This window comes from Oncorhynchus tshawytscha, linkage group LG13 (genome assembly GCF_018296145.1).
Source record: "Oncorhynchus tshawytscha isolate Ot180627B linkage group LG13, Otsh_v2.0, whole genome shotgun sequence".
In the NCBI taxonomy this organism is placed as follows: Eukaryota; Metazoa; Chordata; class Actinopteri; order Salmoniformes; family Salmonidae; genus Oncorhynchus; species Oncorhynchus tshawytscha.
In genome coordinates this window covers 58,489,018-58,503,442 of record NC_056441.1, presented here as the reverse complement: position 1 = coordinate 58,503,442, position 14,425 = coordinate 58,489,018, and the positions used below count along the sequence as shown (strand labels likewise).

At 42.8% G+C, this 14,425-nt stretch overlaps 1 protein-coding gene across 5 annotated transcripts in view; it reads right to left on the bottom strand.

Annotated features, from left to right (window-relative positions):
* The window catches only part of LOC112265379 (A-kinase anchor protein SPHKAP), a 200,623-nt gene that overhangs the window by 45,770 nt on the left and 140,428 nt on the right, over positions 1–14,425 (bottom strand). Inside the window, exon 1 of one of the 5 annotated variants that reach the window (XM_042296034.1) lies at positions 7,840–8,094. The exons of the other annotated variants lie outside the window; for them this stretch is intronic. Coding sequence (XP_042151968.1) covers positions 7,840–7,874 — 35 coding nt within the window. The 5' untranslated portion in view covers positions 7,875–8,094. Of the gene's footprint in view, positions 1–7,839; positions 8,095–14,425 lie in introns of those variants that run through there. 5 annotated transcript variants of the gene reach the window in all.

Genomic DNA, 14,425 nt, shown 5'->3' with positions numbered 1-14,425 from the left:
ATGATAAACACAGCATAACGTTTCAAGTTGTAAAGCTGTCTAACATAGCACTGATGTTGTTCACATGCTCCTCCTCGGTCACTTGTAATTGAAGATTACATTTATTAGGCTTTGTGTATGTGAAGGTGACTGAGGAGCATTAAACATTACACAGTCCCTGCAACTGTTAAACTTTTCTTCCAGATTCTAACATGCACCAGTGACAAATTAGCTTCAGTCTTTTATTTGTGTGTGTATGGTTTGTGCTCGCTCGGGTGCAGGCATGCCAGGGCGTAAGCACGTGAATGTGTGTTCACAAGGGAGTGAGACATGTTTTTTATGGGGTTTTCTCACAATTCAGTGTAATGGGGTTTGGTTGGACTGTTTATACCAGTGTTGTGTGTTTGGTTGGAGGTGGACCAGCTGCTGACAGAGACCCCTTCACGGACAAAGACTGGCTGAGGAAAGAAGGGCATTGTCGAAAGGCCATCGTGCTGATGATACACACGTCTGATGAAGCAACTGTAAAAGACAAGATGAAACAGACCTCGTCCATGACTCACAGAACTCCTCTGACATACTCTGTGTTTTACAGTTTCTGGACATACCAGGTATGGTTTGAATGAAATGGACTCTGTCAACTTCATAGCATGCATGTGTGAGGACATTTGAATGACTTGTTGATGCATTGTTTTTTCCAAAGCATGACCATGTCTCAGGGTGGTCATTGCCAGAGCTACTACCCTTCAAAGGCGACAGGACCATGTCTTAGAAATCTGGTAGCTGAGATGTTATTGTCTTAGTGTGTCTTGTCTGTAGATTGTGCAAGATTTTGGACTGATGTTTGGTGACGCAAATTCCTGAATTTATTTATGTAACTTGGCAAGTCAATTAAGCACAAATTCTTATTATCAAACCCTAACTCAGACAACGCTGGGCCAATTGTGAGCTTCCCTATGGGACTCCCAATCACAGCTGGTTGTGATTCAGCCTGGAATTGAACCAGAGTCTGTAGTGACTGTAGAGTCTGTAGAGACCAAAGTGACCTACTGTATTCAAACAGTAGGCCATCCTGCAGAGCCATCGACTCACCAACAACCGAGCTTCAGGACCTGATACACAACGCTGAGTCCACAGCTGAGATGGAAAATGGTACAGACATACTACTTTACACGTTATATGAAGTTGTAGTACAGTGCCTTCAGAAAATATTCAGACCCCTTGACCATTTCCACATTTTGTTACGTTACAGCCTTTTTCTAAAATGGATAAAATAGTTTTTTTCCCCCTCATCAATCTACACACAATACAACATGATGACAAAGCAAAACCAGGTTTTTAGACATTTTTGCAAATGTATTAAAAATAAAAACCTGAAATATCACATTTACACAAGTATTCAGACCCTTTACTCAGTACTTTGTTGAAGTGCCTTTGGCATTGATTATAGCCTCGAGTCTTCTTGGGTATGACACTACAAGCATTCTTCTCTGGAGATCTTCTCAAGCTCTGTAAGGTTGGATGGGGTATGTTGGTGGACAGCTATTTTCAGGTCTCTCTAGAGATGGAAATCCGGGCTCTGGTTGGGCCACTCAAGGACATTCAGAGACTTGTTCCGAAGCCACTCCTGCATTGTCTTGGCTGTGTGCTTAGGGTCGTTGTCCTGTTGGAAGGTGAACCTTCGCCCCAGTCTGAGGTCCTGAGCGCTTTGAAGCAGGTTTTCATCAAGGATCTCTCTGTACTTTGATCCGTTCATCTTTGCCTCAATCCTGATTCGTCTCCCAGTCCCTGACACTGAAAACATCCCCAAAGCATGATGCTGCCACCACCATGCTTCATCGTAGGGAAGGTGCCAGGTCTCCTCCAGACGTGACGCTTGGCATTCAGGGGCTCCTGAGTGGTGCAGCGGTCTAAGGCACTGTATCTCAGTGCTTGAAGCATCACTATAGACACCCTGGTTCGAATTGGAAGTTCCATAGGGAAGTGCACAATTGGCCCAGTGTTCTCCGGATTTGGCTGGTGTAGGCCAGCCAAAGAATTTGTTCTTAACTGACTTGCCTAGTTAAAAATAAAGGTTAATTCAGAACAGAGTTCAATCTTGGTTTGAGATTCTTAAGGTGCCTTTTGGCAAACTCCAAGCGGGCTGTCATGTGCTTTTTACTGATGACTGGCTACCGTCTCACAACTCTACCATAAACCCCTAATTGGTGGATTGCTGCCGAGATGGTTGTCCTTCTGGAAGGTTCTCCTATATCCACAGAGGAACTCTAGAGCTCTGTCAGAGTGACCATCGGGTTCTTGCTCACCTCCCTGACCAAGGCCCTTCTCCCCCGCTCTTGGAAAATTCTTGGTGTTTCCAAACGTCTTACATTTAAGAATAATGGAGGCCACTGCAAAACAGCTCGAGCTCAGTGAGGTTGGATGGAGAGCATTTGTGAACAGCAGTTTTCAGTTCTTTCCACAGATTCTTGATTGGATTCAGGTCTGGACTTTGACTTGGCCATTCTAACACCTGGATATGTTTATTTTTGAACCATTCCATTGTAGATTTTGCTTTATGTTTTGGATCATTGTCTTGTTGGAAGACAAATCTCCGTCCCAGTCTCAGGTCTTTTGCAGACTCCATCAGGTTTTCTTCCAGAATGGTCCTGTATTTGGCTCCATCCATCTTCCCATCAATTCTAACCATCTTCCCTGTCCCTGCTGAAGAAAAGCAGGCCCAAACCATGATGCTGCCACCACCATGTTTGACAGTGGGGATGGTGTGTTCAGGGTGATGAGCTGTGTTGCTTTTACGCCAAACATAACGTTTTGCATTGTTGCCAAAAGTTCAATTTTGGTTTCATCTGACCAGAGCATCTTCTTCCACATGTTTGGTGTGTCTCCCAGGTGGCTTGTGGCAAACTTTAAACAACACTTTTTATGGATATCTTTAAGAAATGGCTTTCTTCTTGCCACTCTTCCATAAAGGCCAGATTTGTGCAATATACGACTGATTGTTGTCCTATGGACAGAGTCTCCCACCTCAGCTGTAGATCTCTGCAGTTCATCCAGAGTGATCATGGGCCTCTTGGCTGCATCTCTGATCAGTCTTCTCCTTGTATGAGCTGAAAGTTTAGAGGGACGGCCAGGTCTTGGTAGATTTGCAGTGGTCTGATACTCCTTCCATTTCAATATTATCGCTTGCACAGTGCTCCTTGGGATGTTTAAAGCTTGGGAAATCTTTTTGTATCCAAATCCGGCTTTAAACTTCTTCACAACAGTATCTCGGACCTGCCTGGTGTGTTCCTTGTTCTTCATGATGCTCTCTGCGCTTTTAACGGACCTCTGAGACTATCACAGTGCAGGTGCATTTATACGGAGACTTGATTACACAAAGGTGGATTGTATTTATCATCATTAGTCATTTAGGTCAACATTGGATCATTCAGAGATCCTCACTGAACTTCTGGAGAGAGTTTGCTGCACTGAAAGTAAAGGGGCTGAATAATTTTGCACGCCCAATTTTTCAGTTTTTGATTTGTTAAAAAAGTTTGAAATATCCAATAAATGTTGTTCCACTTCATGATTGTGTCCCACATGTTGTTGATTCTTCACAAAAAAATACAGTTTTATATCTTTATGTTTGAAGCCTGAAATGTGGCAAAAGGTCGCAAAGTTCAAGGGGGCCGAATACTTTCGCAAGGCACTGTATTTGAAAGTAATCGTCTAGTTTTTCTAAAGTATCTGTAATCTGATTACAATATTTTTGCTGGTCACATAATGGATTATAGTTCATCTGTTACTCCACAACCCTGCCAACAGTAATGTGCATTATCTTCATGATTCCTGTAATGAGTGTCTGCCCTGCCCCGTGCCTTCGCTGGGGCATGTTGCTGTGATGAGCGAGACACTTTCCTCTCCCCCCATGCGCACAAATGCGCTCGAGAGAAAAAAGTGTTCTGATCATAAAACATTTAAAAATGCAATTGCGGGAAAAACAGCTTTGGAAGCTTTGTCCCCTCCCTTCTCCCTGTCGAAGAGAGAAGACTCTAAGCTTTCTGTAGCTATTTTTAAATGTTTTATTTCTTAACTCTCAATATTCAGCTCAATAGCAACTATTTTACAACCAAGATATCTGATATGGCTTTGAGATATTTAGCAGGGTGCGCACTAACTGCGCACCTGCCATTGTGAGGGCATAGGCCTATAGGTCTCATGGGTATGTTGCGCTCCTAATATTTTTTAAGTTGGGAGCACCTGTGCTACCAATTGTATTTTATTTTATTCAACTTCTTCAGGATTGGTGGGTCCCCTGCGGGATGGTTAAGCTAACGTAGGCTAATCTGATTAGCATGAGGTTGTAAGCAACAAGAACATTTCCCAGGACATAGACATATCTGATATTGTCAGAAAGTTTAAATTATTGTTAATCTAACTGCACTGTCCAATTTACAGTAGCTATTACAGTGAAAGAATACCATGCTATTGCTTGAGGAGAGTGCACAGTTTTGAACATGAAAAGTTATTAATAAACAATTTAGGCACATTTGGACAGTATTTATACAACATTTTGAACAGAAATGCAATGGTTCATTGGATCAGTCTGAAACTTTGCACATACACTGCTGCTAACTAGTGGCCAAAATCTAAATTTCACCTGGGCTGGAATAATACATTATGGCCTTTCTCTTGCATTTCAAATATGAAGGTACCAAAAAAAATATACAAAAAAGGGTTGTTTTTTGTATTATCTTTTACCAGATCTATTGTGTTATGTTCCCCTACATTTCCTTCACATTTCCACAAACTTCAAAGTGTTTCCTTTCAAATGGTAACAAGAATATGCATATCCTTGCTTCAGGGCCTGAGCTACAGGCAGTTCGATTTGGGTATGTCATTTTAGGCGAAAATTGAAGGGGCCGATCCCTGACAATGAATGACGTTAGTCTGGAGCACTGTAAAAGTAATTAACAATTAGGGTAGGTGTTGATTCAGGGGAACACATATGACCAGTGGCGACCCGTCATTCAGGTTTGGGCCACCTGTTTTGAGCCCAGCATTTTTTGCAAAAATAAAATAAAAAAATAGACTTGCCTGTTTTGCATGTTATTTTATCATTAATACCTGTCACATATCAGTTTGCAAATAATGAAAAAAAATGTTATCAATTAATTAATAAAGCTTCATACAAACATGGTCTCTTTTTTGTTTTCTTGAGTAAGGCAGCTCCAAAATGCAGGAGTTTCAGCCTAGCTCAGTGCTTTCTGTGGTGGTGGGGCAAGCCAGCAGAAAATACAGAGCGTTGTGCCATGATTGGCTCAGTGTTCTGTCACTCATGGGGACACCACGTCATCACCAAGTCTAAGGTTAGATCTCTAAAATTCTATCCCCCTGGGTGCTGCCATAGAGTTCCATTAGAAGTGCCCATCCAAGAAGGCTCAAGGTCATTGTCCACAGATAAAATGACGTCAAATCACGTTATATCTACAGAAGCATTGATTGGACTGATCATGTCAACATCATACTTTCTATCTTAGCTAGCAGTCATCATGATGAATCAAGACGACGATCTACTGGCAAATCATTTTTAATCCTTGTCATATGAAGAGAAATAATGAAGAGAAATTATAGATAAAACATATCGGTGCTCATCGACCATTGGACATAAACATTACACAACAAGTTGGAAATAGCAAATTCAACAATGAGTGGCTAACTGCAAGCATTGCAAAGCAATCATTAGCCTGCTATTCAGTGGAGTGGCTGTGGGGGTCCCAAGTCTAAGATTTAAGGGTCTCTTTTCCAAGCTTAAAATGATAAACATTTAAAATTGGCCATGCTGTCAATGAAGAATGACTTGTGCTGCGCGCAAAACAACTGTTAACTCCGAACTGCAGAATCTGACTTTAGTGAGTTCAAGACAACTGGAAACTCTGGAAAAACAAGCTCCGACTGGAAAAATATGTTCAGAATGTAAATCAGAATGTAAATATGGGAACTCGGGTCTCTTTCTAGAGCTACGACCTGAAGATCACTGACGTCATCATGATTCAAGCTTTTTTTTTCTAGAGTTCCCAGTTGTCTTGAAAGCACCATAAATCCAGAGAATGCCAGACTTTGATGTCAAAAGTTTGATGACAAAATTTGCCCACGAAGGAATGCCGCGCCACCTTCCTGTTCAAGTGAGCACAGCACAACAAGGTGAGTCCAAACATGTCTTGTATGCTGCTGCATAAATGATGTGATATGTATACTGTAGCTAAGAAAGTAATACTAAGTGTATGTTGTGTAGTAAGCTGTTAGTAGCCCATGTGCCTCACCCTAATAATTTGGTCTATTTTCACCTCTTAATTTCGCCATCTGTTCTGACTTGGTGGTGCACATGTGGCCTATAACCTGTTTTTGAGAAATGTAATCATTGATTATTGTAAGAGCTCTCATTGCCTGCTTAATTGCCCCCTTTATTTATCCTAATGGTTCTGACTTGGTGTACAGGGAAAACACTGTAAGAACTGCCCATGTTCTGAATTCTGTCACTGTACATTTCAAAAGTGCTGAACAAATAGTTATATTGACTAGTCCATCCTAGCTCGCTCATTATTGTCTTAATCAAAATTACGGATTGCCTCTTATCTGCTTGTCGTCCCCTTATGCCATAGTTTGTACATCTCAATTGTCAGTAGAAACCACATTTGTTTAATAAGCAAGTCAGCCATATCAGCTATGTTTTTTTAAAGGTAGTAAATGAGGCTGAATGAACTGTTTCGCTGCCAGACAAGGCTCCGCTGATAGCCAGGTGTAGCAGTGGTATAGCGCAATGAATGTATTGTTTAGTGTTGTGTAGTGGCTTTGCCGTCATGCATCCCACATTATTTTCTTTTGCCCCACCACGATTTACATGCTAAAATCGCCAGTGCATATGACAGGCACTAATTTACAACATTGCCTAAGTCGTTAGCTTGGCTTTTATAATGTAAGCCTATAGGCATTGTGGCTTAAGCTGACAGACAGACCGACAGACAGAGAACAAGAAGATGCAGAGTGACACCAGAGAAGGGGGGTGAGTTTTCTCCATGCTCAGTGATGTGGGCTGGTGTGGATAAAATGCCAAGGGTGAATTCTTGTCCCAGTCTGCCCCTGGCAAACCGATCAAATTAATGCATGAGGTATTAGGTTATGCATTGATTGACATTTGTTTGTCTTTAGGCTACTCTGTATTGCCCATTGAAGTGAACCAAGATGGTTAGGCTATGTCTCCAAATGCGTGGCACTGCACACGCAAAGTGGGCATTTTTGGTTAGCCACACGACACAGTGCTTACACAATTTTTTCATAATTCAAATAATCATAACACATATTTAGTAGTCTAGGCTAATAAAACCCATTGATAATTAAAATACGTAGACAGATGAAATGCATAATCTTTGGAAAAATTAAATTCCATCTATTGGCTAGATTATTATCGATCTTGTGTTTTCCTGCTTCAGTTGTATATTTTTCCTAATGTCCTCTGAGTCGACAGCTCGAGAGCTGGAGCACAGCACTTGTTTAAGCTACTGCTCTGTGCAGGCTGTGCTGATACAGGCTACTGCTCTGTGCAGGCTGTGCTGATACAGGCTACTGCTCTGTGCAGGCTGTGCTGATACAGTCTACTGTACCAAAAAATACAATTCAAAACATTGTTACCGTATTTAGGCTACATTATTGCAGTTTTGTCATTTACACATAAACAACCAATTGCATTGCAACGAAAAAAAGGTTAGATAGGCTAACATTTATTTACAGTCAATACGGGACCATTCATTTGAAGGAAAATCTGCAATTGGTTTAAACTCTCGCAACAGTCGCGGTATTAATTAACACGCTCCGTACACATACCTCGGCGTCTTCAGAAGGCACTTAGCACCGGCCATCCCGTCCAAGATAAGCTACCAGAGCCTGGGGTTTTATGTCCTCCGTAGGAGAGGAGCGGAGGAATGCGGCGCGTCGCTGTCGCGAGGACACAGTCCTGTCCAGATGCACATCCCCGGACCGAGGAGAGGAGAAATTCCAGCGCTACCGTGACGCTACCGTGACTTCATAGGGCGAGTGTGTATACTACGGTCATTAACAGCGCGCAGCCAGCAGCAAAATGAAAGTCCGCTTGAAGAGGAGCGGAAGCATAGCCTCTCCCAGCATATCTATATATATCTATATCTATATATATCTATATATATATATAACACACAAGCAAATTCACGCAGGCACACACAAACATACACACACAATAGATTCCCCTTAACAAAAGGAAAAGAGCTGCTGAAGATAAGAGACAAATAACCCTTCTCTACATTTTCATCATGGGCACAAAATAAAGCCTCTGTATTTTATAGGCTATTGGTAGGAGGCTGAATTATGTCTTGCTCCTTACTTACCATAAACTAACAATATTAGATTGCTTTACAGTTCTAATCTTATTTCACATGCAACATTGTTAAGACAACATCACACTCTCAAAAGAGGTGTTTAACCTCAAGGGTGTTTTCCCCTTTAAAAAAAGGTTGAACAAAGGATGGTTTAAGTAATCCACTGGTGTCAGTACAGTTGTCAGCTCCTGAACCACAGCAGGCAGCACAAGGTCAGACAGACCAATGTATCTGTTTGTTGACCAGGATATGCCCTATATCACAACAGGGCTTGATCTAGACCTGATGCCAAGGCAACAGGACACATCTACTTTAATAGCTCTGATGGAAACTGCTCTGTGACAGAGCTCAGAGAAGCCTAGAATATCAGAGTAGCCTATCCATGTCATTCAATATCTCACTGCTTGATCTCACTCAATGTAGATAGCAGAGGAAGCTAAGTCTGCCTTCCATAGCTTAGATGTTGCTGACGCCTGAAAGATCTAACAACGCCTGGATAGGTATTTTAAGTATCAGCTGTTATAGCTTTTTGTCAGTCGATGACATGGTCGATGACGTGGCAAGCCACCGTTTGTTTTTGCGTCGCCTCGGCCTTAACTGAGGAACGCGGCCTAAGTAATTTGTGGTCACGTAGCAACTTGATTTTTCATACATGTATGAATCCTAATAACAAGCGAACCTTCCCTCCTGTCTTTGCCTACTATTCTTATATCATTCACTTTATAAAGACCAATTTGCCTATTTGTCACAATGACTGCAATTTTACCCCTGTTTTGGGGCCTCCGCCCTATTTTTACCCCCAACACACACACACACACACACACACACACACACACACACACACACACACACACACACACACACACACACATTACCGTGCTGAAATGATCAGTGGGGGAATTCTGAGAAAACAACATCTTAAGGATTCTTCATGAATACCAATTGGTGCCTCAGTCACTCCAAAAGCGCAGGCAGAGCAGCCAGAGTGATATGGAATGTTGCTCTCTTTACCCGATGGCCACTGCAATACGCCCCCCCTCTCCTCCTTGTGCTAGGAGATTTAACCGACCTTTCAGGGTAATAGGACCATTAGTCTGCAGAGGGAGGTGTGGATGTGTGTGCCTGTGTGTGTATATGTTTGCTTGTGAGAGTGTTGGAGGGTTGAATGTCATGTAGAGAGCAGGGCCCAGGGTCCTGCCAGGCTGTAGCTTGTTTTGTTGTGTATGTGTTAGAGTAGTGGGTGTACTGTAAATGTGTCACATTCTCCACATAAAAATAGACTTGTAAGTTGTGACATAAATTATATTGCCAAATGTTGTATTGTAAATGGATGTTCTACATAGGCTGCTACAGTTACCTCATCACAGTGTCACCATAGTCATAAATCTAAGCCACAGTCAAACCAAGGTAAATCTAGTAAGATTAATTGTGAGTCCCCAAATTCATCACCATCACAGCCGTATGTTCAACTGTACTGTAGCCTGAGGGGCAATCTCCCTAGTCCCCATGCTGCATAGAGGACAAGCAGTGTGAAGTGACCTTGCTGTTCCCCTCTGGGTAAGTCATACTGGAAGTCTCTCTCTCTCTCTCTCTCTGTCTCACACACACACACACACACACACACACACACACACACGCACGCACACACGCACACACGCACGCACACACACACACACACACACACACACACACACACACACACACACACACACACAAAAAAGGCTCCCTAGTCACCTCGTCTCGCCTTCCACTCAAGCACACACCTCAACCCACACACACTCCCATCCCATCTACTCTGCAGGAATAGTAATTTTCCTTCAACCTTTATTACCAAAGACAAGTGGTCCAAACTGCAGTAGACAGAGACGTTATTGTATTCTACAAGTTAACGTAGCCCTCCGTTTCACTTCTATTTCACCTGCACCAGTGTGGCCGAACACACACACACACAGTCAGGCATGCACACAAGCACACAAACACACACACATACACACACACACGCTGTTAAACACTGCTACACCGCTTCCACCATGCCAAATAAATATTTGTGATTTAGGGCTATAAATGCCCCGTCAGTCCCTATGACTACTACCACTCTATCACAATCCCTACTGCTCTCTCCAGTCATGTTTCTCTCCAAACAAACACATCTCTCAAACACCTTTCTCTCAGTCAGACAGGTGTTGGTATTCATGACACAGGCCTTACCTGTTTGTAAGTATAGCTGGTTGTAATCAAATACAGCTACTTCCTGTTGTTCACAGGCTTTGTTTCCCCTCTGCCATTAGCCGTGGGTGTCTGTCAGTCAGACCAGACGTGTTGTCCTCTTCACAGACAGACAGAATGGCAGAGTGGTCAGATCGTTAGACTGCATTGGCTAGCGGTTAGCGCTGTCCCTCACATTCGAATCAGTCAGCGAGTGTTGTGAGTGACAGCTGTGAGTGTGTGTGTGTGTGTATGTGTGTATGTTTATCTGTGTGTTAGACTGTGAGTGACAGTGGTCACCCACAGGCTGACAATCAGTCAGACAGACAGTCAGGGTGTGTGTGAACATTGAGCTGTTCACATAGGCCTTTTAGAATTCCCCAGGCCACAAGTTTGCCCACTGGCCACTCATACATATCCAACACAACTGACACTACACTCTTAGAAAAAAGCATTCCAAAAGGGTTCTTTCCCTGTATAAGAACCCTTTTAAGTTCCATGTAGAACCCTTTTTGGTTCCAGGTAGAACCCTTTTTGGTTCCAGGTAGAACACTTTTGGGTTTCATGTAGAACCCTCTGTAGAAAGGGTTCTACATGGAACTCAAAATTACATATGGGGACAGCCTAAGAACCCTTTTAAGTTCTGGATAGCACTCTCTTTTCTAAGAGTGTACTGATGGTCTGCCTCAGAGTAGACAGGACCCCATGTCTTTTTACCTTGTCTTTACTCACTCTCTCTCTCTCTCTCTCTCTCTCTCTCTCTCTCTCTCTCTCTCTCTCTCTTTCTCTCCATATTTCCCCTATCGCTATCCTTCTCCCTCCCTCCCTCCCTCCCTCCCTCCCTCCCTCCCTCCCTCCCTCCCTCCCTCCCTCCCTCCCTCCCTCCCTCCCTCCCTCCCTCCCTCCCTCCCTCCCCCTCCCTCCCTCCCTCCCTCCCTCCCTCCCTCCTAATCCCAAAGCCATTTAAAGGGAACAATTCCATCAGGTCTTTCTTTTTAAAAAATATAGAAGGAACGGCAAAGATTAAAGCAACCACTCAAATCATCTCATCGCCATCAACACAGAACCACATCAGAGTGAGCCAGTAGGAGCAAAGCATTTCAGTGTGAAAATGAGAACAAATCAGCCAGAGAGTGCTCTCACTGTCAAAGCCCTGTCACAGATGAGCTATTTTAAAATCTGGCTGGGTACATAACAGGAACGCACGATTGGAGTAGCGGTTGGAAAAATATGTGTACATGCAAAAAGGAGAGAGAGAGGCAGAGAGAGGAGAGGCAGGCAGACATGTATATATCTAGAGAGAGAAAGATGCTGAAGGCAGGGTGTGAGAGAGAATAATCAAAGGAGAGACAGACTACAGTGGTTTCAAAATGAGTCTGAGTGGTTGTGACACAGACAGAAATATTTATGGGACATTAGGAGTACTGGGGGTTTGACCCTTCACCCCTGGGACCAGAGGACACACACAACACATGCTACTGTAAAGGGAAGGTTACGTCACCCACAGCTAAGAACATTTCTTACTGGGTGGTGAGTGGTTGCTCATGGCAATGGTATCTACAGTAATGCTATACATTTAAATGATCCAATGAAGAGATTTGTATCTCAAAATCAAATCATTTCTGGGTAACAAGTAACTTAGTGTGATTGATTTCAATTCAATTGGTCAAAAATAAACAAAAATGGCTTCTTAGCGAAGAGCAATTTCTCAAGCAAGAATTTAGCTAGGACTGTTTGGGCAGAGAGGTGTGGAACTCTCTTTCTTATTGGTCTACTAACTAATTTACTGCCTGTCTGGCCAAAACTCCATCCCAACAAAAGAAGCTGAAATTTCAGACGGTCTTTTCAAACTGCTCTTACACTAAAATGGCATCGTTATACATTTCACAACTTCACAGTATTATTCCAACCTCATAGTGTGAAAATATATATTAAACCCAGGCAAATCATGTTTTTGACTGTACTGGGTCTTTTAAATGATATTTAGCTTTCCTCAGTTAGAAGAGATGCAATATGTTGATGGTTTCACATGGTTTCATTTGGTTATTGTTTTGTAGGCAGAAGATGGTTGTTTGTGGAAAAAGAGAGTAATTGAAGGATAGGAAAACAGCAATAAATAGACAATTGTAAAAGTGTGTGTGTGTCTGTCTGCGTATGTGTGTGTGTGTTTACACTCGTATTTGTGTGTGTGCATGACTGCTTGTGCGCCTATTTGTGTGTATGTGTGTGGCCGTGCTTGTTAAAAAAGGATTTGTGACTGCTTGGACTAACACGAGTGTATTAAGTTGACTATTATTTCCATCACATCTCTCCAGTTGATGTGATCTGGCTTTTATCCCCTCATCAAAGGACAAGAAGAAGACTTTACTAATAAGAGTTTCACAATGGAGTGTGTGTGTGTGTGTGTGTGTGTGTGTGTACACACCCTGGATGGAAGATTACACGGACAGACAAGACCGTTATGGATATTACTGACATTCCAATGACTGCCACCTTTCTCTGAGAAATATGCAAATGGGGGAGAGAAAAACTATTCTACGCAGAGTTCAATGACGCACGAAATCGGAGCTTCACCGAAAGATGGACTTTAGCATTTTATGGCCATTCTATCGATTTCACACCTATCATGCACGCCCAAATTTACGCACGGTGGCAGGGAACAGTGCATTTCAGCATTACATAAACGGCACATGGGAGCTCATTGATTCCAGCCGCAATTATGGCTAATGACATCATTAATCAGTCTAATCACGCTCCCCTCTCTCTGCAGTTATACCTGCACATTCGCATGATTGGTCCTCTGCATCTAGTCACCTGTTTACGTAGAATAATGAGCAGAGGATGTGATTAGCAGAGATGATAATTATTATTATTGTAATCATATGGAGAGGTTAGTGAGGGTCTGGGTGAGAGGCCTTTGCTGACACTGTTGTCACTATTGTACATAAAGGTTTGGGATGAGTGGGAGGATCAACTTGATTTCACAAGCTCAGGTCAATATTTGACATTCATCCAATGGCCTGTCTGGAGAGGCAGTGGGACAGGAGGTTGGAAGGTGGGGAGTGTTGGCGATGGGTATACAGTAGGTGGCAGGGGGTGATACTGTCAATGGTGGCGTTACATTAGGAACTGTGGAGTGTTGGTGGGTAAATAGTAGTAAATTGAATGAGAGGTACAGTATGTACCGTACAGTGACTGTCAGAGGGGTGGGGGGTTGGGGTTTTGCTAGCTGGTATAGGGGATGGTAAAGGAAGGAGGTTTCATTACGGTAGTGGCTGGTGACAGCTTGTGCTTCCGGCTGGTGGCTGTTCATGCTGAGACCAAGCTCAGTCAGAGCCCAGAGTCAAGCCAAGTCAGGACTAGTACAACAGAACACTAGGCTACGACGCTCATTTGAGACTCTCTCTGTTCGACACTGATTATCGCCTGTCCCCTTTAATCCTTCTAGGATGCCATTGAAACGGAAGGAGGAAACTTTAAGTCTACTGAATCCTAGACATCACTGTATGCACACTGATGCGGACATACAGTATCTTCAGAAAGTATTCATACCCCTTATTCCACATTTTCTTGTGTTGCAATCTGAATTCAAAATGGATGAAATATTTTTTTCTCACCCATCTACACACAATAGCCCATAATGACAAAGCGAAAACATTTTTAAACATTTTTGCAAATGTATTGAAATTGAAATTCAGAAATATCTCATCGGATGTGGATGTGTCACTGCAACAACCTTAAAAGGTCCTAAATTATATCACCACTGCCCTTGACTCCAAGCAATGTTGTACTGCTATTTTTATTGACTTGGCGAAAGCTTTTGATACGGTAGACCATTCCATTCTTTTGGGTCG